This window comes from Hibiscus syriacus, unplaced genomic scaffold (genome assembly GCF_006381635.1).
Source record: "Hibiscus syriacus cultivar Baekdansim isolate YM2019G1 unplaced genomic scaffold, ASM638163v2 tig00110429_pilon, whole genome shotgun sequence".
NCBI classification, from domain to species: domain Eukaryota; kingdom Viridiplantae; phylum Streptophyta; class Magnoliopsida; order Malvales; family Malvaceae; genus Hibiscus; species Hibiscus syriacus.
Genome location: NW_024062733.1, coordinates 12,354,100 through 12,378,228, shown reverse-complemented (window position 1 = coordinate 12,378,228; position 24,129 = coordinate 12,354,100). Strand labels below are relative to the sequence as shown.

The window sequence follows — 24,129 nt, the reverse complement described above, 5'->3', positions numbered from 1 at the left end:
AAAGAAGTTTTTCAAAATTGAAGCTCTTGAAATTCTATCTTCGAAGCACGATGACTCAAGATAGATTGAACGGATTAGCAATTCTAAGCATCGAAAGTCAATTTTTACTAAGTCTTGATTATCGTAAAATAATAGAGGTTTTTGCTTCAAAAAATGTACGAATGCATCATTTTAGGTGATATTTGTAGCCTTGTTTGACACATTATTTCTATTACATTTTTGTTTTAAAAAAATTATTTATGTTTTGTCTATTATACGATACAAATATAGGGGCATAAAATTATTATCTCGTCCAGGGTATTAAAACTCATTAGACCGGCCCTGTGTTCAACTAATGAGGAAGATCTAAGGCAATGATGATAAGACCAAATCGGGTATTATAATAGATGCTTTCTTGAGTAGTGAGAAGGATCCTAGTCAAAGCCCCGAAAAGAAGTGTTACTATTTCCATATTCAATGTCAATTCCAAGAGATGGAAGCGTTCTTTAAAGTGTGGCCTCACCTTGATAATCATGCCTCGTGTGATGTTAGTATGGACTGGGATCATATTCTCATGGAGAAGTCTTGGTTGAATGTTATGATTGATCAATTTGCTATTGCTATCATTATTCAAAAGATTGATCAGAAGAATGGTCGTCACCACCACAGATTGAGAAGTGTTCATGAATGGAAGACAACTTTTAAGACCCTAGATGACCTTTATGAGCGGCTAGAAACACCAAGTGCATTTATGCTGATGCAGTCAAAACTTTTGCAACTGTTTTTTTTAAACCTAGGAAGAACGATGCAGGAGCATCCAAGAAAAACCAGTTTCCTTCCTCCACTAGAATGTAATTTTATGGATTATGCAAAAATGTACAAGAGCTTACAAACAGTTGGCCTCTTCAGCAAGCCCTTTTTTATCCTCTGGTGTAAATCCTCACATTCTTCCTGCAAAAAGCAAACGAAAACACTAAGACACCCTACATGCATCCTGATCTCTATTACAGTATAGACAGCAGCCAGCTGTCAAAACAAGCAAAGCTCTTGTCACACCATATGCGGTTGCTATACCAATCCTAATGCGCTACAACTTCAACTATGCTTATTTGTAACATCTAAGGCAGTAAGGCCCATATGCTCTAAATATAAAAGAGATTATCCTCAAAGAACCTCAGATAAGAATGAAAAGAAAATAAGAGCTAATATAAGATCTAAATACCATCAAGGCACTGTTTAATTTGTTTTGGACCAGGAAAAAAAAATCAGTTGACATGTCAGTTCACTGATGTTACTAGCATCAGCAGCCTATATAATTCTGCTATTATGTATCCCATAGTCATAGTGATACATTATACACACACGCATAAGTGAATCATTACTGCATTGCACTTTTACCTCCACAATATTTAGTGCTTTCTTCAAAAGGGAACTATCTACAATATTTTAAATTATGTTTCAGTTTGAGTAAAAAAGGCTTAGGCAACAATTCATCAAAACATTCAAAAATCCAGATGAATTGCACCAAAAATAAGGAATTTAATGGAAAACTAGAAGGTTTAGCTTTACATTGAAATATGTCAAAATTTTGATCTATTTGATGAAATAGCAAAATTGTTGCATATGTTGTTTACCTGAGAGAAATCGTCATCTGAAAGCATGGAAATTTTAACATCTTTCACAAAATTCGAAACCTGGAGAACAATATCTGTGTTTACATCATTGCCAGACATTCTTCATCCCTAGACAACAAAGAAAGCTGATACCATAGATTAACAATTTAAAATAGATGAGAACATACTGCATAATCAACATAAGATACAATCATTAGATATAACAGAACACTAATTCTGCATATATTAATGGCAAAGGAATTTACAATAAATGAATGAATAAGCTCAATGACAGATCAAGAGTAGTATCACCAAGATAGATGATAAAAATATGAAGAATGCTATTCACCTTTAACTAGCACGAGCTGATGAGAATTTTTCTGAAGGAAACTTTTGGGGTCCGATCTGATCCTCACAAAGCTATCTACCACTTTAGCTTCAAAGCTTTCAAAATCTTTCAATAGATCTATAACTAAACTCTTTTTCAAGTAAATGAGTTTAATATTCTCTGGTATTTCAAGTACCCAATTTTAAACAACCTTATGCAGAAATACTTAAATATTCATTCGACCTGTACAACGTATGCTACTCCTAACAAGAAAAAATAATACTAATATTTTAGGGCTATTTACAAAGAAATAACCCTCCAAAAATAAGCGTATGCCACTTTGAGCAGCGTGCACACGGTATTCTTTAGTAAAAGGCGAAAGAATAATTCGCTTTGTACACACTGCGTGGCTGCGTGATTTATTGAACTGGATTTACAGCCGTTTTATATTTGGTTCAAAGCCATTGGCGTCTCTATATTACCAGTGTGGGATTATACTGTAAACCTTGTTTGCTGAGCGTTACAAAGAAAAAGGTATAGCAACTACAATAAACCATGAAAAAAGGGCCAAGGTAACACTGCTTTGAACATTTTTAAAAATAAAGCAATTTCAGTCGGTATTTTTAAATTATCATAGAAGAGTCAGTTCTAACTAGCACGTTGACATGGTTTTAGGATTGAAAGCCACGTTTGGTTTGAACTTAGATGTACAGCAGCCTGCAGGCATAATGGAACTTATACAACAATGAAAAGAAAATGATATCAGTCAAGAGAATTATTCGATTCTCAAGGATGCCTATTGAAGTTAACTTATTTATCGAGGGCTGTAGACCAAAGCCTGACTTGAGCAACCAAATGAAGAATCGAACTTATGAATGAGAACCTTCATGTGAGTTGATGTGATTACGATGGTTGTAGGCGATTTATTTTTTTAATTTAGATGGAGAGTCGCAGTCGGTCGAAAATCGACTGTTAGCTGGTGTCGATGAACTCTGTTTCCATAAGGAGATAGAACAGTTGCTGGAACATCGGTTGATACAAAGGAGTAATAGTCTGTTTTCTTCGCCGGATCTTCTAGTAAAAAAAAAAAGGACGGAACATGGAGCTTCTGAGTAGATTACCGAGCATTGAACGCCATCACCGTGAAAGATAAGTTCACTATTCCTACAGCAGATGAACTTTTTGATGAGTTAGGAGGGTCAAAATACTCTTCAAAACTAGATCTTCTCTCCGGCTACCCCCAGATTAGAGTCAAGACAGAAGATGTGCCTAAGACCGCTTTTCGAACTCATGAAGGTTACTACGAATTTCTTGTAATACCTTTCGGTCCAACAAATGCTCCCTCCACTTTTCATGAAACTATGAATGGAGTCTTTCGACCCTACTTGCGGAAGTTCGTTTTGATTTTTTTGGACGATATACTGGTGTATAGCAAGAGCTAGCATGAACATTTGGGGCATGTGCTACAGGTTTTGCGAGTGTTACAAAATCATGGTTTCGTGACCAAAAGATCGAAATGCACCTTTGGAAGAGAGTAAGTTGATTATTTAGGCCACCTCGTATCAGGGGAAGGGTTGGTTGTAGATCCAAGCAAGGTGGAAGCAATTAAAAACTAGTCGGTTCCCACATCGGTGAAGGAAATACTGGGTTTTCTCGGACTTGTAGGTTACTACCAGTGATTCATCAAAGGTTTTGCTACCTTAGTTGCTCCATTGACGAATCTTCTTCGAAAAGGGGATACATTCGAATGGACGGTAACAACCCAAAATGCCTTTGAACAACTAAAGATACGACTGAGTTCGGCTCCAGTGCTATAATTTCCTAGCTTCGATAGAGACGCCTCAGGGGTGGGAATATGTGCAGTGTTAACTCCAGAGAACCGACCATTAGCTTATTTCAGCCAAAAACTGAGCACAACAACCTATCATCGAGAAATGTACGCTATAACACAGGTAGTAGGCAAATGTAGACAATATTTGTTAGAAAGGAGGTTCATCATTCTCACGGACCAAAAGGCATTGCGAGGGCTCACCCAACAAACGATCCAGACTCTTGAACAGAAGCAATGATTATCAAAGCTAATTGGTTATGAATTTGAAATACGTTATAGCCCCGGAAAGTTAAATTCAGCGGTTGATGCGCTCTCCTGAGACACCAATGCAATATTGATGGCAATATCAAGATTGACATTGGGAATTCTTGATGATGTTCGAAAGGCAAGTGAGCATGACGAGGAGTTAAAGGAAATTAAAACACTTATTCAGCAGGGCAGTATGGAGAATCTGGGGTACGTTGAACATCAAGGCCTGGTGATAGCAAAAGGACGTAACGAGCAGTCTCTACGATCTTGGTTGCTAAGGGAATTCCATAGTTCAAAGGTTGGGGGACATGCAGGAATACCTAGGAGTTAGGACTTTCAATAATTTAGCAGCCAATTTCCAAAGGAAAAACATGCGACAGGATGTGCGGAAGTTTGTAAATGAATGTCAAACATGTCAACGAATAAAGAGTGAGAGCTTGGTACCCGCGGGTCTGCTGCAGCCCTTGCCTATAGCCGACCAAGTATTCGAGGACGTGGCAATGGATTTTTTTGTGGGACTGCCCAAAACCAATGAAAGAGAAGCTATATATTAGTCGTAGTTTATAGATTGACCATGGGCATTTCTTCGTGCTACTTAAACATTTCGATGGGGCATCGTCGCTAAAGTGTTGGTGCAAGGGGTTATCAAACTGCATGGTATACTCCAGATCGAATTTTTGTCAGTGAAATGTGGAAGGAGATAGCCAAGCTGCAAGGAACTGAGCTTTGTATGAGTTCGGCTTACCACCCTCAAACCGACGGACAAATAGAAGCTTTAAATAGGTGCTTGGCTGGAGATGAACCAAGTAAATGGGAGGTGTATCTTGCTTGGGCTGAGTATTGGTACAACACCGCTTATCAGTTGTCTGTTGGAATGACTCCTTTTAAGGCATTATATGGAAGAGATCCACCCACCATTGTCGACTATTTGGAAGGTAGCTCGCGCAACTTGGCAGTAAATCGAGAACTACACGCGCGAGTGCACTGTTAAGAGAGTTAGAGGGGAATTTAATCCAAGCTCAGACACGAATAAAAAATCAAGCTGACAAGCACCGCCGAGAGGTAGAGTTGGAAGAAGGGAAATGGGTATTTGTTCGTCTGCAACCGTACAGACAGTTGTCTCTGCGATTTGGAAGACAACAGAAATTAAGTCCCCGATACTTTGGACCATATCGCATCCTGAAGTGCATTGGTCCAGTTGCGTATAAACTTGAACTCCCAGAATCTTCTCGCATACATTCAGTTTTTCATATCTCCCAATAGAAATTGTGTAAAGGGCAGCCCCAGAAGCAGATCACAACCTTGCCTCTAGTGTTAGGTACAGGTGATGGAAGTGAAGAGCAAGAGGACATGAACCTTGAGGACAAGGTTCCTTCATTAGGGGAGGTAATGTTGAGAAAGGAAGAGTCAAGACATGAGCATGGAAAGGCACAACAATCTGCAGTAACCATGCAAGCAGCGGATGAGAAAAAGGAGAGTGAGTAGGCAGTAACCAATCAGAAAATACGCGAGTAGTGAGGATGAAAATGCCACTTAAGAAGAAGCTAACGGATTTTGTCCTTTACTAGAAGGATTGCAACATAAATAAGAGCTAGATTTGTACTGTCAGGACGTCAGAAAATTCTGAATGAAATTTCTCTCTCTTCTATTTCTTTCTTCAAATATTCTCTGCTAGTCAATTGCTTTGTTCGCTCCCAGGTACATAACAAATTCATAAATATAAATTCAATCAAAAGTTCAAATTGTTCAGGGCAATTTTATAAGTAAATGAAGTGTGATGTAAAGAATAAAGAGAACCATGCAGAAATACTTAAAAATTCATTTGGCCTGTACAACATACGGCACTCTTGATAAAAAGAAATTATACTACTATTTTAGGGCTAATTACTAAAAAATAGCCCTCCAAAAATAAGCGTATGCCACTTTGAGCAGCGTGCACACGGTATTCTTTAGTAAAAGGCGAAAGAATAGTTCATGTTGTGCACACTGCATGGCTGCTTGACTTGAAGAGCAGGATTTACATCCATTTTATATTTGCTTCAAAGCAATTGGCGTCTCTATATTATCAATGTGGGATTATACTATAAGCCTTGTTTGCTAGGCTTGACTAATAAAAAGGTATAGCAACTACAATAAACCATGAAAAACGGGCCAAGGTAACACTGCTTTGAACATTTTTAAAAATAAAGCAATTTCAGTCGGTACTTTTAAATTATCATAGAAGAGTCAGTTCTAAGTAGCACGTTGACATGGTTTTAGGATTGAAAACCACATTTGGTCTGAACTTATATGTACAGCAGCCTGCAGGCATGATGGAACTTTACTTGTGCAACATCGAAAAGAAAATGTTATCAGTCCAGAGAATCATTCGATTCTCAAGGACATACCTATTGAAGCTACCTTAGTTATCGAGGGCTGTAGACCAAAGCCTTACTGAGCAACCAAATGAAGAATCGAACTTGTGAATGAGAAGCTTCATGTGAGTTGATGTGATTACGACGGTTATAGGCGGTTTATTCTTTCTAATTCATATGGAGAGTCGCATTCGGTCGAAAATCAACTGTTTGGTGTCAATGAACTCTATCTCCATAAAGGAGATAAAACATAGAAGAAATAAGGTGAGGTGATTTTATTAAGCTTGATAGGATATACCGGGACTCGTTAATGCGTATGTGAGTCGTAAGATTATAATGGATGCTTGCAGGTTGATAGAATAAATCGATACGATCAGGTGACGATAGATTTAATTCTAATAGATCACGTGCACTTGTCATAGTAGTGGCTCCCAAAAATTAATGTTCTTGTGATTACAAGACGCTAAAAAAATACTTGCATAGTACCTTTATTCACCCAAAGCTAGTTAAGCAAAACTCAGGTAATGGTTTACATAACAGTAAAGAAAGTAAATGCTACATCGCAGAAAATTCAGTTCTAAAACAAAATAAAATCATTTCAACTCGAATTATAGAGCATTTTCAGAAGAAACGTGCACACGGTATTCTTTACTAAAAGGCGAAAGAATGGTTCGTTTTGTGCACACTGCGTGGCTGCGTGATATGCAAAACTTTATTTACGGTTATTTATACTTTGTTCTGGAATGCTTGGCTCTGTGTATTGTCTATATATCGGATTTGTGGTAACCATTTTTTAGAAAAACAATTAATGTTTTAAAAACAATTATGACATTATTTGAAAAGTTAAATTGAATATGAGTCTCATCGATCTTTGAGCTAGGTAGGTCGAATATCTAAAAACGTCTTTCAAAACAATTTTAAGGAAAAATCGTTTTTAAGAAAAAAATTGTTTTGTGTTTACCAAAAACTCGAATTAACATGTCCGGGAGTCGGTTACGCGTGGGGAAGGATAAGCACCCCAAAACGCCTAAAATTGGTATCTAGTCGCTTACATATTGTCGCGGTAGTGAAAATTATGAATCGAATATAAACTTAAAATATGATCCATTTATTAATTATTAGGAAACATTCCTTAATTTGAGAATAAATCACGGGATTTCACATCATCCAATGAGAAAGCTATCCCATTTATTTCTCATTTATACGAGAAATGTCCCCTCCCCAACGTTATCAAAAAAAGCACAAACCGAATATAAACCAACTATCGATAATTGCATAAAATAAATTACTATATAAAAAACATGCATTGCATCATTTGAATAAAAACGAATTATTTTACATTTTTTTAAAAAATAAACTCAATTTATTTTGAGTTCACATTTCGTTCGAATGTCGTATCGGATCGCATTACTTCGACCAAACAGTTCTTTCCACGCTCATTCTACAAATAAGTGTTTTTTAAAATATTCGAGTAAAAAAACGCGTTAAAAATAAATGAAACAAATATTTTGTACAATCGTTCGAAACCAATTCCCAAGAGTAAATAATATATACATACATAAATAATACGAATAAATATATAACATCCATACATGATAAAATGTAAGGAAACAAAATTTAACTATACAAAAAATAAAGTATAGAAGTAAAATAAACAAACAATAAAACACAATAATTAAGCCAATAAAATTAAAGTATTGAAAAATAAAAGACATAAATAAACGATGAGAACATTAAAACAAGTAAAAATGTTAAGGCTGAAATTAAATAAAGAAAATAAAAAGGCATAAATTTAAAAGTACATAAAATTAAATAACAGAAATAAAATGCAATAAAAATAAAATGTTAGTATCAAATTTTATTATTTATCCCATACCGTAAATAATGTGAGTCATATCCCGGGACGGATCGTCGCAAGGTCAAACATGGTTCTAATGTAAAATAAAAATAAACAAATAAATAAAAGGTTAGCAGTCATTAATTAGTTGTTAGAAAAGTTAGCGATTAGCCAATCGAAGTGCCTCCCTGATCGTCCGGAGGCAACGGTGGATCATCGACTGACCGATTAGCCAATCGAGAAGGACTAATCATGCACCCGACTAAGAAACCCTAGTAGACAATTCCTATTTTTTCGGAGAGAAAACCCTAGACAATTCCTATTTTTTTTTTAAGTTTAGAAAAACTCCAATAATCATTTTTAATAATATGTGTACTCGTAATATATTATTTGTTCATAATTTTTTTTAATCATTGATAACATACACATAATTTACAGACACAGTTGTCCGAATATGGAATTCTAAAAATTAACTTTTAAACTCCATAGATGTAAAACTTGGGATGCATCCGGTACCATTTATGTTTTTCCTAGCAGGTTGCATATATCTGTATGAAAGTTTTTCATTTAAAAGATTAGCTTTTAGCCGAACTGTGAAATCTGATACATATTAAACCCCTCTGATTATTTTATTATTCATGAATAATATTCCAGAAACTTGCCAGCCAGCAATACAGTTGTCTTGTATCTGTCTTTGAAAAATGAAAAAAAAGAAGAACAATCCATCCAACTCTCCAATTCAATAAATTGCATAGGCGGCCAAAAACATACTATTCAACCTTCAAAGTTTGAAGAATTCAGCAATTGCTTTAATTTGGGTCAGAGAAGAAGTTGTTAACAGATGGCATGATCTGAGGTGGTCTCTTGCGGACAAACTTCCTCAGCCCATGTTCTGCATATTTTTCACCTTCTTCAAAGTTCTCTAGAATCCCAGCAGCCCTGTTTTCTTTGGTTACCCTGTGTCAGATACAAAAACGTGCGCATTGTTATCTCAATTTTCTGCAATCCAACTTTGAATACTCTGAATCTAACTTTGGATTAAATCAAATTACTCCGTATATATATATATATACCTGACTTCAGGGTTGGTGGTGATATTCCTCACAAGCTGCATAGCACAAATGCCAACGGCGACACTCACCGATGCAAATAGTGGATACACCTAAACAGGCGTTGAAGGGAAGAAAACCATGAGGAATTGATTCGTTTTTTTAAGATTCGTAAATGAAACAGGGTTCCCAATATGTGGGCATTAGACAAATATTCAAACATGAATACTACACTGATTTGATGAAACAAGATAAGATTCAAGTTCAGGCCTCAGATTCATATATCAGCATGAATGTAAAAGGACAGCTTCTCATAATCTTCAATGATATGAGATTTTCAGATCACAACATAAAAGAATACCAATTGTTCCTAATGTACCTAACATTTTCATAGTCTTATTTTTACCCCAACTCAGAGATCTGTTCTAAACGAACAAAAAGCCATGCCATGAATATATCGTCTTTAAAGATCACAAGAAAGGATGAATTAAGAAAGAGAAGTGAAAAGAATACCTCAGGTCTGAGCCATCTGTTTGAAGAAGCCATGATCAGGTTCAGAGAGGAGATGAAGAGAGAGATCCAAGAGCAAACGCAAGGGGGCAATGACCCCTTCTCCAAAAACTTTTGAAAGGGAAGCAATTACACAACAAAGGCAACTTCCAAACAAACAATTATTCCATATATATACGCCTTATATTTCCAAGTTCGACGCGTATGGGACACAACTTTCAGAATTTTGAACAAACTCGTTTTCTTTTCCTTTTTTTTCAAAACACGAAACCCTCACATGCGCCGTGAGGAAAAGTAGTAGGAAATTTACAGCCGCCGACCTTTTGAATCAAATTAATATATTTTTTTCAATGTTTGGTTTGATGCCTTCTTTGAAAGGAAAAAAATTAGTTTATAGTTTATAGAATCCGACTATAAATATAAATTATATGAAAAATAGTTATGAGATGTAATAGATTTAGGAATTTAGGTTAAGAGTATATTTTTTTAAAATTGTATTAGAGAATATAATAAATTATCATTTTAAAAAAATAGAAATGCTACCGTCCTTAATACTCCATAATCTATCCTTAGACGAGAGTTGTGACCACGAGAAAGATGGGTCGGTAGCCACGACCATTTGCCAAGTGGGGCTGCCATTTTCTTTATTCGGTTTGCAATAGTAGCATTTCGGTTTGAGTCGATCTCTTGTATTATATCAATATTATCTCTTTAGGGTAATTATATCAAGGGTAAAGTATACAAACGATCCTCCGACTATGGAGTACCGTTTATTAAATCCTTCGATTATTAAAAGTTATAAAATAATCATCTGATTAAGGAGATTGTTTTGTTGAGTCCCTCGACTATTAAAAGTTACAAAATGATCACCCAACTATTCATTATGTTCCAAACCGTTCTTTTCGTTAAAAAATTAATAATATTATGAGATGGATGTTAATTTGTTGATTGGATATGATAAAAATACAATCATACTATTTCAAACGACTATCATATCCAATCATTATGTTAACATCATGCTTAGGCGGCTGCCAATTTCTTAATAGAAAATGATGATTTTGAAACATAATGAATAGTTGGTGGCCATTTTGTAACTTTTAATAGTCGAATAACTTAATAAAATAGTATCCTATAGTCAGAGACCGTTTGTATACTTTACCCTCATATAAGTAATCATCCAATTATTGTTATTTTTTTCTATCTATTTTCATTATTCTATTAATAGTAATTTCGTTATGGATGAATATAAAATTCAGATATGATAGATTATGACCATATAAGATTGGACATTTAAAAAATAGATTTCAATTAATTTTAAAGATTGATATTTGGATTTGGGTTGAAATCAGTTTAAAGAAAAAAAAAAAGTATCCGACACTATCGAATGTAAAATACTTTACTATAAAATGTTTTTTTAGTTATATTTTTTTTTCATAGATTTTTTAATTGATAATCGATATGTACATAAAATTTTATGTTAAAAGTAAAACTTATAATATTTTGTAAGACAAATTTGTAACATTTTAAGATATAAAAATAAATTATCAATAAAAATATAATTTTTTTTAAAAATTTATGAAAATTTAATTTTCTTTTAAGAAACGACTACACCCGATTACCCCTCCCCGTCTATCACTGCTTGATAGTACATGGAAATTGAATGGAATTTGTTTGTTTTTCAGGGCGGTGCCAAGAAAGTTGTTTTTTATATAAATAACGCATTTAGTATTTAGACTATTAATTTTTGTCTGTTTTAGTATTTAAATTTTTAATTTTTTAAAATTATACTTAAAGTTTAATTTTTGTTTCATTTTAGTACCTCTGTTCAAAATTTAACATTAAGTTTTGATTTTTTTGAAAGTTTAGGCACTAAAACGAACCAGAATTGATAATTTAAGTATTAAAACATATCAAAATTGATAGTTTAAATACTAAACACGTTAAGTTTTTAACGGTAGATACTAAAATAAAACAAAAACTAAATATTATGTATAATTTAAAAAAATAAAAATTAGATATTAAAACGAATCAAAATTAATAATTTTAATACTAAATATATAATCTATCTTTTTTTTATTTACAGCTATAGAAAAGATTGTTGATGGACCATCAATAAAGGACAGGAGAGGTGGCAGAGCTGCTTCCTTCATATTCATTCCTAACAGTACCGGTGCTGCCTAGGTATATTTTCCAACCTGATAGGATTTAGTCCTTATTTTGCAAATATTTGTGGTTAGCTTGGAAATAAGTAAAGGATTGTTAATGTTGAGATTCTTATACATGTACTCGACGATAATTGTGAATGTGTAAGCTGTTGGAAAGGTTCTAAGAAACTAACCGGAATGTCCTTCCGAGTTTCGACCGTTGATGTATTGTGGACCTCACCAAAAGGCTTAAGAAGTCTTATTATAAACTGTGGACAAACTTAAGGGAATTTTGGGTTACATTGAAGAAGATGTTGTCTCCACAGATTTCATTGGTGACAGCAGGCAAGTTTCATGTAAAGAAAATTAGTTTACATAAAAAAATAAAAATACTTAGCTAAATTAGTTTACACTTTAAAATATAGAGAAAATAACTTCAGTGACCGAAAATGTCTTATAATATACGATTTTAACTAACTTTTTTTGGATTTGCGAAAATGACCAACAAATTCGCAACGCGAACTCCAATTTCGCAACACAGTTTCCAAATACGCAACGCGAATATGTAAATCGCAACACGAATTTGTAAATCGCAACACGAATTTCACAAATTCGCAACACGAATCTCACAAATTCGCAACTCAGTTTCGAAAATTCGCGTTGCGATAGTTGTGTTTATCTATATCGGTAATTAGCGTTGCGAATTTGAAAATCGCATTGCGATAGTACTGTTTACATTGCGATAGTACTGTTTACCTATATCGGTAATTAGCGTTGCGAATTTGAAAATCACATTGCGATAGTACTGTTTACATTGCGATAGTAATGTTTACCTATATCGGTAATTAACGTTGCGAATTTGAAAAGCGCATTGCGATAGTACTGTTTACATTGCGATATTACTGTTTACATTGCGATAGTACTGTTTACATTGCGATAGTATTGTTTACATTGCGATAGTACTGTTTACATTGCGATAGTATTGTTTACATTGCGATAGTACTGTTTACATTGCGATAATACTATTTACTTCGCAATGCTAATTACCGATGTAGGTAAACAGTATTATCGCAATGTGATTTTCAAATTCGCAACGCTAATTACCGATATAGGTAAACAGTACTAAAATTCGCGTGCGATTTACCTATTCGCGTTGCGATTTTGAAACATGTGTTGCGAATTGGAGTTGTGCGAATTCGAGATCGCGTTGCGAATTTGTTGGTCATTTTCGCAAAATCCAAAAAAAGTTGGTTAAAATCGTATATTATAAGGCATTTTCGGTCACTGAAGTTATTTTCTCTAAAATATATTCACCATAAAATATTAAAATTTTGAAGAAAAAAAAAAGAAAAGAACAACAACAACAAAACCCTATTCTCATATGCAATGGGATAAGGGAGAGGTAGGGTAGTAGGCTGCCCCCAATGCCAGGTTGAGAGCAGCTTCCGTGGAAGACCTCCAGTAGTCAGAAAATTAAAAATAAAGATAAAATGCAATGCATGTATAAATAAATAAATACATATTTGAACAGTCTTCATATACAATCTTCATATGCTCGTCTGTAATGAGAAGTGTTCCCTGCAATTAAATCCCTGCGTAAAAATCTCTGCATATAGACAGAAACGTAAGACCCGACTAAATTTAAAAACAGGAAACATGAAGAGAATGATACACAGAAGTCGACGATATCAAGCTACGAGAAGGAATAAAGTCAAATGGTTAAAACCTAAACTAAGGCAAAACTACTCAGCTACCCTAGTTATAAGCCTTCTTAAATTCCAAAGACTGAAACATATAAAAAGTAGGAGTCATGGAAATTACTACAGAGGCATTAAAAAGAACACAAAGATGTTATACCTTATGGTTGTGACCTACACTACTCGGCTACCATGGTCTTAAGTCTCCATACTTTTCTATCAGAGGTCATATCCTCGGTAAGGGCTAAATCCTTCAAATCAGATCTCAAGCAGTCTTCCCACTTCCGCCTTGGTCGTCCTCTCCTTTTGGCACCGTCGATTGTGATTGACTCTACCCTCTTGACTGCATTCGACGGTTGTCGCCTAAGGGCATGCCCAAACCACCGTAGTCTTCCATTCCTCAATTTTTCGGATACAGGCACCACCCCCAATGACATCCTAATAGCAGAGTTTGATGTCATGTCCCACAGAGTCCTACCACATTCCCATCGAAGCATTCTTATTTCTGCGGCCTCCATCCTCCTTACGTGATCCTTCTTGATTGCCCAACATTCTGATCCATACATCAGCGCTGGTCTTATTGTCATTCTATAAAATTTTCCCTTAATTTTTAGAGGCACCTTCTTGTCACACAAAACTCTAGTAGCAGCCCTCCACTTTAGCCATCCCGCCTTTATACAGTGTGTAACGTCATCATCTACACCCTCATCTTTATGTATCATAGACCCTAGGTACTTGAAAAAAATCATTTGAGGGGAGAACGTGTCCTTCTATGCATACTTCTACATCTTCATCGTTTTGGTTCCCACTGAAGTTTGAAGATAAATACTATGTCTTTTCAATATTGATCCTTAGACCTTTTTCTTCCAAAGCAGTCTTCCAGGTAGCCAGTCTACTATTCAGCTTAGTTTCTGTTTCAGCAACTAGGACAATGTCGTTAGCAAAAAGCATACACCATGGAACACCGTCTGGTGTCGCACAATAGATGTCGTCCATAATCAAGGCGAAGATGTAAGGGCTAAGAGCCGACCCCTGGTGGAGTCTGATTTCCACCGGGAATGCCTCGATGTTGCCAATTGTAGTCCTGACATATATGGTAGATCTGCAGTACATATCACGTATCTCCCGGTTATAAGCAGTTGGGATCCGTCTCGTTTCCAAGGTATTCCAGATCATATCACGGGAAACGCTGTCATACGCCTTCTCAAGGTCAATGAACGCCATGTGAAGATCTCTATTTTTTCCCTATATTTCTCCATAAGCCGTCGAAGTAGATGAATCACCTCCGTAGTAGACCTGTCTGGCATAAAGCCAAATTGGTTTTCTAAAACCCTAGTAATCTGTCTCAACCTAGCCTCTATCATCATTTCTCATAGCTTCATGGTATGCCTGAGTAGTTTAATACCTCTGTAGTTATCACAACGTTGGGGATCTCCTTTATTCTTATAGATTGATATCACCATAAACTCTCTCCATCTCGTTTCCAAGGTCTTCCAGATCGTATTACGGGGAACGCTGTCATACACCTTCTCAAGGTTAATGAACGCCATGTGAAGATCTTTATTTTTTCTCTATATTTCTCCATAAGCCGTCGAAGTAGATGAATCGCCTCCGTAGTAGACCTGCCTAGCGTAAAGCCAAATTGGTTTTCTGAAACCCTAGTGTCAGAATCGTCTTTCGGTTGGCCCCGAAATTGGGCTTTGACTTGGATTAAATGATTTGGGAGTCGTCACCAACCACTTTAAAACAAATTTAGGTGGGTTGGACACCATCTTACCTGATCTGCGTTGTACCAGAAACGTGTCGGGTTCGGGAGTCGGTTACGGTCAAGGAAGGATTAGTACCCTTGAACCGCCCTTTCGGTACCAATTAATTTTTCGGTTATCTTTATTTGCGAAAATTAACATTTAAATTGAAATTCAGAAATTCAATCCGAATTAATTACCTTTGATCGATTGAAAGTATCCCTAAAAAGTCAAAAGTGTTGGATTGTAAAAATGAAATTAAACATGAGAAAAGAATAATAAAAAATATTAATATAATAATATTAATAAAAAATAAATATATATATATATAACAATGTAAAAAGAAATAAAAATATTAAAATTAGGAGAAAATGAAAAAATATAAAGTAAATAAATAAATAAATGAAATAAAAAGAATAAGACAAAAGTTGTTACATTTCCCATGTTTTGCGTGTAGAGAAACTAGATTTGTAATGAAAATGCTCTGCCACTCCTCGTGCTTTTAGATACTGGCTTTGGATCCTCCACGCTTTTTTTTGTCATTTTCTTCCCTCGATTTTTTCAAATCGTTGCCCTTTCCTCTGATTTTGATTCCACATTTTTCTCTCTCATTTCTTCTTGATGCTTGAGTCTATTTATAGTCTAAAGAAACCTATTTTTAGCTCAGATTTAGAGTCCTACTTGGACTCAAATGCTTCAGTTTTAGTACAAAAACGGGTGTCTACAGCCGCCCCTCTTTGCACTTTTTTGTGTTAACAAGAATATGACAAAGATGAAAAAGACAACCAGTTTTTGTCCAGTTCTCTTTGATTTGAGACTTGATAGTGTTTTTTGTGACACTAAGTCAATTCATTGGGCACGATATCCTTCTTCTTGAAGTTGAAATCGTGGGTGAATCGAAAAGTGACTCTTTGTTGCCAATCTTGGTCGACATTGGTATTCTTCTCGATTTAAAGACCTGGGTGTAAAAATTGATCGGAAAGCAGTTCCTTGCTAATGTAACGCGGTTGATACGCCCTCGAGCTGAATGAAATCAAACTTGATGGTCTTTGGCAGATAGCCCTTATTACCTTGAGCTATGCTGCAAATGGTGGTGCCTTTGAGCTGAGTGGAGTCGAACTTGGAGGTCTTTGTTGACAGATAACCCTTATAGCCTTGAGTTATGCTGTAAATGATGTTCCTTGAAGCTGAGCATAGTCGAACTTGAAGGTTTGATGTTTCAAGAGAAACATTTCCAAAGGTTTTTTTTCAAGAGAAATAATTTTGAGGGTTTTTTTTGTGTTTCAAGAGAAACTGTCTCAAGAGGGACAAAATTTGTTTCAAAAGAAATTGTCTCAAGAAAATTTAGTTCTAAAAGAAACTGTCTCAAGGGAGACAAAATTTGTTTCAAGGAAAAGATATTCAAAGATTTTGTTTCAAGGGAAACTGTCTCAAGAGAGACAAAACTTGGAAACTGTCTCAAGAGAGACAAAACTTGGAAACTGTCTCAAGAGAGACAATGGTGAGCACGATTCCCTTCGTCGTGAAGTTAAAACCGTGGATGGTCCCTTCGTTGTGAAGTTAAGCCTTGGAATTACATATCCTTCATCGTGAAGTTGAAATCCAGTATGATGTTTCGAGGCTAATATCCTTCGCTATAAAGTTGAAATTGACTTCGAAACTGGAAAGTTTGTTGACAGACACTCATTCTCTGAGTTGGATATCCTCCGCCGTGAAGTTGAAATCCAATATGGAGATGGATGCTGCTTGTGTGTACGATTCCCTTCGTCGTGAAGTTGAAACTATGGGTGGCCCCTTCACCGTGAAGTTGAGCCAGGAATTGGATATCCTTCGTCGTGAAGTTGAAATCCAAGTAAGTTGTATTGTTCCGAGTCTAATATCCTCCGCCGTAAAGTTGAAATTGGCTATGGAACTGGGAAATTATTTGTTGACAACCAGCCGTCCCTTCGCTGTGAAGTTGAACTTGTGTTGTCTTGAGTCCAATATCCTTCGTTGTGAAGTTAAAATTGGCTCCGAAACTGGGAAGCCCCTTCGTCGTGAAGTTGAGCCTAAAAATGGCACGATATCCTCCGTCGTGGAGTTAAAATCGTGGATGTGTGGGTACGATATCCTCCGTCGTGGAGTTGAAATTGTGGATGACCCCTTCGTCGTGAAGTTGAGCCTTGACTTGAATATCCTTCGTCGTGAAGTTGAAATCCAAGTATTGTATGTTGCGAGTGGACACGATTCCCTTCGTCGTGAAGTTGAAACCGTGGATGAACCCTTTATTGTGAAGTTTAACTTCGAGCTAGATATCCTTCGTCGTGAAGTTGAAATCTACTCTCGAGTAAATTGTGTCGCTTTGAGTCCAATATCCTTCGTTGTGAAGTTAAAATTGACTCTGAATGAAATTGGAAAGTTATTTGTCCACAGACAGTTGCCCCTTCGTTGTGAAGTTGAGCAACCACCATCAATTTCTGAATGTGCTTTGAATTGAGTATATTTCGTCTTGAAGTTGAAACTTGACTCTAAAGCTGCAAAAATTATGTATGTGAAAAAAATGATGCTATAAAGTGCATGCATAATGAATTAGTTCTTGTTTTATTCATCGGACAGAATCTCATTTTTTTGTCTACTGGTTCCTGCACGTGGAGGAAAGACCTTCGGAAGATCTGATAATTCATATCAGGATATTGAATTCCCAAAGATGCCCCAATATTCGATGTTGAATCTCAAAAAATGCCCCAATATTTGATGTTAAATCTCAAAAAATGCCTCAGCATTTGATGGTGAATCTTTAAAGATGCCTTCATTGTTCCTCATTTCTTGCTTCAACATTGATTCTAAGCATGAGCTTGGTGTTTGAGAGCCACATGTCATTTACCAAGATCCACTCTAGAGAGATTGTCTTGTTTTGAAAAATAATGTTTTTCTCTCTTTTAAAGGAAAACATCTAAAAAGAGTTTCGAAAAATGTTTAATCAAAAGTTTTAAGAATATCGTCCCTTTCACGATTTTATAATTGAGACAAATCATAAAACTAGAGTTCATTGGATATCAAAGAATTAATTACATTGTTAATCCTTCAATAAATTATAGCTATTTTACACGTGCCAAGATCAAATCTATTTTTGGGAAATGGTTAAGTAAGGAAAGGATAAAAAAGTCTCAGGTTATTGTGTTTGGTCAAAGGTTTGGCATTTTTGTTTACTTGATGCTCAAAGGTTTGATGGGGTAGCTTGCATGCTCCTCTATTGGAAGTGTTCTCCGATTCCCAGCTTTCATGGTCACACCCGGATTGTGCGATGCCTTATCAAGGAATTTGTGCGATTGCCTCAACTGCCCAATTTTTGTATTCGAGCCGCCTTTTCAGGTTTTCAACTCGAATCCTCCTTTGGTTTCAAGACGTCATTCGTAATTTACTTCTTGAACCCCCTTTGCTATTTTTCTCTATCATACATAAATTACACTATTTTTTACAAATAAAGATTAATCCTAATGGGCGGGATGAAATATGAAGTTAGTCTCTTCTGTTTAGAAATTCATGTATGATTAGAAGGGACTTTTAAGGCACGTAACGTAGGTCATGGTTCATGGTTATGAAAGAAAGGGATAAAATGCCCAAACAAGTGTTTAAGGGTGATTGAACCAAGGATCAATTCATTCTAATGTCTTTAATCATATCTTGCTCAATTTGAATCTGCTCGTATGCGTCTGTCTCTTGATGCTCTATGATCTTCGAGTGGAGTGATTCAGTGATTTAGAAATGATTGTGCTTGATCAATCTCATTTGATGCTTTATGATCTTCGAGTGAAGTGGTTCAGTGATTTGGAAATGATTGTGCTTGATCAATCTCATAGTTTGAATCTCGATGCGTCATTTGAATCGAGAGAATCTTTGCATGTGCATCTTGTCTTTTTTTTTCTTCAATTTTCCTTTGTTTTTTCTCTTTTTATTTTCTCTTTGTTTTTTCTCTTTGTTTTTTCTCTTTTTGTTCTTGATTGAATCTTCACACTTGCCATTTGGTTCACCTTTCGGTATCTCATCTGAATTAATGTCTTCACTCATGCGAGCAGATTTTCTCCACCTTGCCCCCCAGTGTGGAGGATGATCCTTGGTTAGGGTTTAATCATAAGAAAAATACTATAGGCTCAAAAGAGGACACAATGGATATATATTTTCTCCTGTTATGAAGGAGTAAAGAAATAAAGCCGTTCATCATTTCATACATGGAAGCTTTCACAGAAGAGGTATCCCAGGTGGATAGATTTTCAGGATTAATTTTATTCACATGAAAATAGTGTAATTAATGCATGATAGAATTATTTCGAGTGAATTCTTCTTTCTGCTTCTTGTCCCCAACATGTCTCAATGTTCAGGCTCCCTACGATATGCCCCAAGTTGTGTCTTAGAAGAATGCTCATATTCAAATGAACAACTCAATGCCTTGGGTTTTAATGGTATAAAAATGTCAATTTTGAGTCTAAAAAGACAATGGTGTGCCTTTATTGACTCAAAGAAAGGTATGGGTGTATCAAAAAGATAAAGACATTGTTAAAAAATTTCAAAGGGAGGTTATGTCAAAATTTGGTCTTTTTGGTAATGACTATGAGTTATTTTGGGTAAAGAATCAAGGTATTTTATTTTGTGGTTTGAGATAGGATAAGAAATGTCTAATCTTGTCATATGTAAAAAATCTATAATTCTTGAAGAATTAAAAGAATCCTTAATTCATTTAATATTAGAAGAACTAAAAATTAAAATTTGTTCAATTGCTCCACCTTAGAAAGTAGCATAAATTCAATCGTTTAAAAGATTAAGCAAACATGAAAGATCAAAGACGTGTTCAAACAAAACAATCCTCTAAGTGCAAATGATATATGCAATGCCCCCTTTTTCGGCTGTCCATGCCCCTGAATCCATCAGGTTTTGGATCTCGCGCTTCAGCGCCTTATAGTTCTCAGATGAATGTTTGGAGCATCCTATGTGGCAACTGCAAACAGCTTCAACATCGTAGCCCTTAAGATATGTGGACTCTTTTCTCAGATCATCCTGACAGGCTTAGTCGTACAACCAGCTGATCGGGTTCATTCGTTGTGATTTCATTTTTTTTCTTTTGATGTTACAATCTTACTTCCATGTGGTGTCATGTGGTTAAAACCACTTCATCGAATCTTCCATGAAGAAATTTTATGTTTATGAAAATGCTTAAAAACGAAATGTATATGCAAAATGCAAAATGCAAAAATGCATGAAATGTTCGAGGCATTGATCCAAAAACATGTCTATTATTAGAAATAATCCTTATTGGGGACAAAAGTATTTTATCTTTTAAGAGAAAAAATTCTGACAGCTTCTGATATGTTGACTAGTCTTCTGCCTTCGTCTATCACCGGTTGAATAACTTGTCGAACTACTTTGGCTTCTCTGGATGAACCGTACAAATGACGAGCTGCTTGCCCCAGAAAAGTCTCGAAGGACTGCACCTTCGGCTTCCACTCTATGCTAAGTATGTTCCTTAATGGCAACACCATTGGAGCCCTCCATCGATAGAAACTATCCGAAGCTTGCTTCTTGAATTCGTCAGCAATGACATTTAGCTCAGCTAGGGTTTCGACATCTTGTTCTCGTAGTTTTCAAAATGAGCGTCCGGGTCAGTAACCTTTTCCTCATCTTGCCTTTACAATCTTTGCCAGTTAGTTCTTCAAAGATAGACTTTAATTATGCTTGATGTAGACCCGGATCATTTTGAGTCCTTTATAATGCAGCAGAGTGATATACTCTTCAATTGTGGGCACCATGTCTTCTGGATTGAATATGACACATAGTCGCCTTGTAGACTGTCGTCTGCATTTTTATCTCTTGTATTACAACCCCTTTGTCCATTAATACATATTATTCATGTTTAACAAACACGTTTTTGGTGGATCAACACCTCTTTTAAATGATGCGAATGATGAGAACAAAATGAAAGAGAACAATAAATATAAAGAGTTAGTGAGGTAAATCAAAACAATAAAAAATGAAAAATCCTACCCCACATGATATCTACCCCACATGCTTATTATTCCTACCCGGACATGATCTCTATTCCGCATGCTTATTTAAAACAAATCCTAACCGCATATTTGTCTAGTTCGCATGCTTTAAACAGAAAATAAAGTAGAAAACAAAGCAGTCTAGGGTTTGAAATGAGGTTTTGGGGTGGACTCTAATTCCTTGTACTATCCCAATTTAGGTTCTAAAAAAGGGTACTTGAGTTCTCCTTGTCGGTGCCCCCTTGGGCTTGCCAGACCCTTAGTCCTAAGCCCATTACAAGCTTGTGTGGACTAAGTCAAACTCGAGAGGAAACATTCACTTATGCCCGCACGGTGAATAAATTCACACGAAGATATAAGGTATGTGAATCCCGAAGGTTACTTGCTAGGCTCGCACGGAGAATAAATTCTCACGAAGGCGTTGCTTTCACCCCCACTTAAATAGAGTTCGAAGCTCGGGTATAGAGCCTTAGATGAAAAACTTTAAAAATCTGAAATCATTGAAAAAACGTCAGTACAACTATTTATTTGAAAATAATCAAAGATAAATAATTAGAATCGAATAAATAAATTAAAATTTAAACTTGTAATTTTCGCTAAAAAAGACAACCAGAAATTAATTTCGGCCTAACTCGCTTACATGTCCCTAACAGAGTCGCCAAGCTGTCGGAACCGTCTTTCGGTTGGGCCCGAAATTGGGCTTCGACTTGGATTAAATGATTTGGGAGTCGCCACCGACCACTTTAAAACAAATTTAGGTGGGTCGGACACCATCTTACCTGATCTGCGTTGTACCAGAAACGTGTCGGGTTCAGAAGTCGGTTACGGTCAAGGAAGGATTAGCACCCTTGAACCGCCCTTTTGGTACCAATTAATTTTCCGGTTGTCTTTATTTGCGAAAATTAACATTTAAATTGAAATTCAAAAATTCAATCCGAATTAATTACCTTTGATCGATTAAAAATATCCCTAAAAAGACAAAAGTATTGGATTGTAAAAATGAAAATAAACATGAGAAAAGAATAATAAAAAATATTAATATAATAATATTAATAAAAAATAAATATATATATATATATATATATAACAATGTAAAAAGAAATAAAAATATTAAAATTAGGAGAAAATGAAATATATATATAAAATAAATAAATAAATAAATGAAATAAAAAGAATAAAACAAAAGTTGTTATATTTCCCATGTTTTGCGTGTAGAGAAACTAGATTTGCAATGAAAATGCTCTGCCACTCCTCGTACTTTTTGATACTGGCTTTGGATCCTCCACGCTTATTTTTGTCCTTTTCTTCCCTCGGTTTTTCCAAATCGTTTCCCCTTCATCTGATTTTGATTCCACGTTTTTCTCTCTCCTTTCCTCTTGATGCTTGAGTCTATTTATAGTCTAAAGAAACCTATTTTTATCTCAGATTTAGAGTCATACTTGGACTCAAATACGTTAGTTTTAGTATTTCAATAGGACTCAAATAAATTGATTTATTTTCTAAATCTTACTAAATCAGGTTGTTGAGTGTGGGGCCTGTAAATAATAATAATAATAATAATAATAATAATAATAATAATAATAAATAAATAAATAAATAAATATAATATAATAAAATATTTTTGTATACCCGAACAAAAACATGTGTATACACCTAGTAATATGTCTCAACCTAGCATCTATCACCCTTTTCCATAGCTTCATAATATGGCTAAGTAGTTTAATATCTCTGTAGTTACCACAATATTCGGGATCTCCTTTATTCTTATAATAAAATATTTTTGTATATCTGGACAAAAACATGTGTCTACACCTAGTAATCTGTCTCAACCTAGCCTCTATCATCCTTTCCCATAGCTTCATAATATGACTGAATAGTTTAATACCTCTGTAGTTACCACAATATTAGAGATCTCCTTTATTTTTATAGGTTGGTTTCACCGTAGACAGCTCCACACTTGAAACAAGAGGAATTTTAAACAGTAAATTAGTGAAATGGCCAAGTGGTCCCGTGGATGCCAACTCCTACAAACGGGAGAGAATGCATAAACTAAAATGAAGGGGAATTGTTATAGGAGTAGTTGGTTTGGGAGGTTGGAAAATTTAATAAAATTTTAATTAGATATAATTAATGTTTGTATTGGGGGTTGAAAAGAGAGTTGAGTATTAAAAGTGTCATTTACCTGTTGTTATAGTTGTTCATCGACCTCAACTAACAGTCGATTTTCGACCGACTTTGACCTCCATCTAAATTAGAAAAGATAAATCACCTATAACCGTGGTAATCACATCATCACACATGAAGGTTCTCATTCTCAAGTTCGATTCTTCATTTGGTTGCACAGTAAGGCTTTGGTCTACAGCCCTCGATAACTAAGTTGACTTCGATAGGCATCCTTGAGAATCGAAAAATTCTCTTGACTGATATCATTTTCTTTTCAATGTTGCATAAGTTCCATCATGCCTGCAGGCTGCAGTACGTCTAAGTTCAAACCACATGTGGCTTTCAATCCTAAAATCATATCAACGTGCTAGTTAGAACTGACTCTTCTATGATAATTTGAAAATACCGACTGAAATTGCTTTATTTTTAAAAATGTTCAAAGCAGTGTTACCTTGGCCCGTTTTTCATGGTTTTTTCTGTACTTGCTATACCTTTTTCTTAGTAACGCTCAGCAAACAAGGTTTATAGTATAATCCCACATTGGTAGTATAGAAACGCCAATGGCCTTGAACCAAATATAAAACGGCTGTAAATCCAGTTCAATAAGTTACGC

General features: G+C 35.5%; 2 protein-coding genes, 1 long non-coding RNA gene and 3 other non-coding genes across 6 annotated transcripts; 1 reads left to right on the top strand and 5 right to left on the bottom strand.

Annotated features, from left to right (window-relative positions):
• Window positions 1-901: 901 nt before the first annotated feature.
• Window positions 902-2,105, bottom strand: LOC120124878. Its single transcript, XR_005516311.1, has 3 exons — window positions 1,942-2,105; window positions 1,614-1,721; window positions 902-930 (listed from the first exon to the last, which is right to left on the bottom strand). It is a non-coding gene; the product is annotated as an uncharacterized LOC120124878 (long non-coding RNA).
• A 110-nt stretch (window positions 2,106-2,215) lies between these two features.
• On the bottom strand, window positions 2,216-2,332 carry LOC120125189. The gene has a single exon (XR_005516345.1). It is a non-coding gene; the product is annotated as a U5 spliceosomal RNA (small nuclear RNA).
• A 2,356-nt stretch (window positions 2,333-4,688) lies between these two features.
• LOC120125061 lies at window positions 4,689-5,485 on the top strand. The gene is made up of 2 exons (XM_039143564.1): window positions 4,689-4,935; window positions 5,277-5,485. Exons 1-2 carry the CDS (start codon window positions 4,689-4,691, stop codon window positions 5,483-5,485), a joined length of 456 nt encoding a protein of 151 aa, XP_038999495.1.
• A 397-nt stretch (window positions 5,486-5,882) lies between these two features.
• Window positions 5,883-5,996, bottom strand: LOC120125190. The gene has a single exon (XR_005516346.1). It is a non-coding gene; the product is annotated as a U5 spliceosomal RNA (small nuclear RNA).
• A 937-nt stretch (window positions 5,997-6,933) lies between these two features.
• Window positions 6,934-7,045, bottom strand: LOC120125192. The gene has a single exon (XR_005516348.1). It is a non-coding gene; the product is annotated as a U5 spliceosomal RNA (small nuclear RNA).
• A 1,750-nt stretch (window positions 7,046-8,795) lies between these two features.
• LOC120124830 lies at window positions 8,796-9,913 on the bottom strand. The gene is made up of 3 exons (XM_039143406.1): window positions 9,754-9,913; window positions 9,265-9,353; window positions 8,796-9,148 (listed from the first exon to the last, which is right to left on the bottom strand). The coding sequence occupies exons 1-3, from the start codon at window positions 9,784-9,786 to the stop codon at window positions 9,001-9,003; spliced, it is 270 nt and encodes an 89-aa protein (XP_038999337.1). The 5' UTR covers window positions 9,787-9,913; the 3' UTR covers window positions 8,796-9,000.
• Between the last annotated feature and the right edge of the window lie 14,216 nt (window positions 9,914-24,129).